Source organism: Myotis brandtii, unplaced genomic scaffold (assembly GCF_000412655.1).
Source record: "Myotis brandtii unplaced genomic scaffold, ASM41265v1 scaffold1042, whole genome shotgun sequence".
Classification (NCBI taxonomy): domain Eukaryota; kingdom Metazoa; phylum Chordata; class Mammalia; order Chiroptera; family Vespertilionidae; genus Myotis; species Myotis brandtii.
Genome location: NW_005353506.1, coordinates 274,820 through 276,553, shown reverse-complemented (window position 1 = coordinate 276,553; position 1,734 = coordinate 274,820). Strand labels below are relative to the sequence as shown.

Here is a 1,734-nt window from a genome sequence, read left to right as displayed (position 1 = left end):
CTGCCTCCCTCGGCCCCGCGTGGGCGCAGTCTTACTTTTCCCGGAGCCGCATTAGGTCCTCGGCCAGGTTGTCGCGCTCCACCTCGACGCGGGCCTTGTCGTTGGTGACCTGGTCCACCTGCCGGCGCAGCTCCCGCATCTCTTCCTCGTAGAGGTCGCCCAGGCGCGACTTGCCCTGGCCCTTGAGCTGCTCGAGCTCGGCCAGCAGGATCTTGTTCTGCTGCTCCAGGAAGCGCACCTTGTCGATGTAGTTGGCGAAGCGGTCATTCAGCTCCTGCAGCTCCACCTTCTAGTTGGTGCGGGTATTCTTGAACTCGGTATTGATGGCGTCGGCCAACGAGAAGTCTATGGAGTCCTGCAGCAGCCGCATACTGGGGGCACTGCTCCGCAGACGCGTGGCCGAGGAGCGCGTGGCGTACACGCCGCCCACCCGGGGACGAGGAGTAGACTCTGCGGCTGGTGCTGGGGCGCAGCGAGCTGCCCAGGCTGTAGGCGCGAGTGGACGAGGTCACAAAGCTCCGGGTGGAGCTCGGCCGAATGCCGGTGCCGGGGCCGCCGAACATCCTGCGGTAGGAGGACAAGGACATGGATCTGCTGGACATGACTGCGGAGGGTACGGTGAGCTGGGCGGTGTCTGCGTCTCTGGCGCGGGGACCTCGGAGCGAGAGTAGCAGAGGGTCGGACCCCGCCCAGGGCGCAGTTTTTATAACCTGTTACCTTCCCTCCCACTACCGTCCCAGCCAATGGGGACCCGGCAAGTAGTGGGAAGGGTGGGCAGGGGGTTGGGGCGGGGGTTCCCTGGAGCCTTCCTCCTCTTGTTAGCTCTGCTCCTCGGAACTAAGCACAGTCCCGTTACTTCTTGGCTGGATTAGGACTTTTGGGGGCTTTCCTAATGATGGCCCGCTCACCCCTGGGTCCTGAAAAAGGCGGCGGCGTCCAGTGGTGGGGTAACGCACCCAGAACCGGATCAAAGGGGTCCTGAGCACCGCGCCAAATAGGCGTGGGAGGAGGCGCGCGGGTGGGAGGGGCACGCGGCCAGTGGGCAGCGGTCGCGGACTGGGAGCGGGCGAGTGGGTGGGGAGACCCCGAGCAAAGGAGCAGGAAGAGGGGAGGAAGGTTTCAGCGTAACGGAAGGCGCTGAGAAAGAAACAAAGAGCGCCTGAGATTGGAGCGCGAGGTGGTGGGCGCACAGCTCAGGACGCACTCAGAGCTCGGCCCCGCGCAGCCGTGTGCACAGTGCGATTCGAAAGGGGTACAGCTTGGGCCCGCATCTTTTTCACCCTCTGGTTTTGGGGTTGCTGTTCAGAGACCTAGCAGGCGAGGTTCGGCTTTGGACCTCTGGAGCTGCTGGGCGGCGGCCGAAGACAGCTCAGGGGCATCGGGGTGGGGTCGCTGAGTCACTGGCTGTGAGTCATGGCGCCCTTTGCCCGCCGAGATTGCGGGCTCCTAGCGGTTTTTGTGAACCGTTAGATGGGACTGACTCAGAGCTCCACGGGGCCCGCGCGCAGTTTGTCCCAAAGTTTTACCCAACTTTAAGCTGGGCCTCAGATTTCTTGTGTGCGGTTCGCCTGTAGGGGAGACTAGAGCGCCTCGAAGTTCTCAAGAACTCGCCAAAGCCCTTTTTTACTCCAACGTGCGGATTTCTCCTTAGCAAGAAATTTCTGCAGACCTTCCATAGGCGTCCCTAAAGGGCTTTTCTTGCCAAGTTCCCTCCCATCCTTCCTTCCGGCCTCT

At 62.6% G+C, this 1,734-nt stretch overlaps 1 protein-coding gene across 1 annotated transcript in view; it reads right to left on the bottom strand.

Annotated features, from left to right (window-relative positions):
• The window catches only part of VIM (vimentin), a 7,605-nt gene extending 6,948 nt beyond the window's left edge, over positions 1–657 (bottom strand). Inside the window, 2 exon segments of the mRNA XM_005856726.2 lie at positions 36–430; positions 432–657. Of these exon segments, the coding sequence (XP_005856788.1) occupies positions 36–430; positions 432–602 (566 nt within the window). The 5' untranslated portion in view covers positions 603–657.
• Between the last annotated feature and the right edge of the window lie 1,077 nt (positions 658–1,734).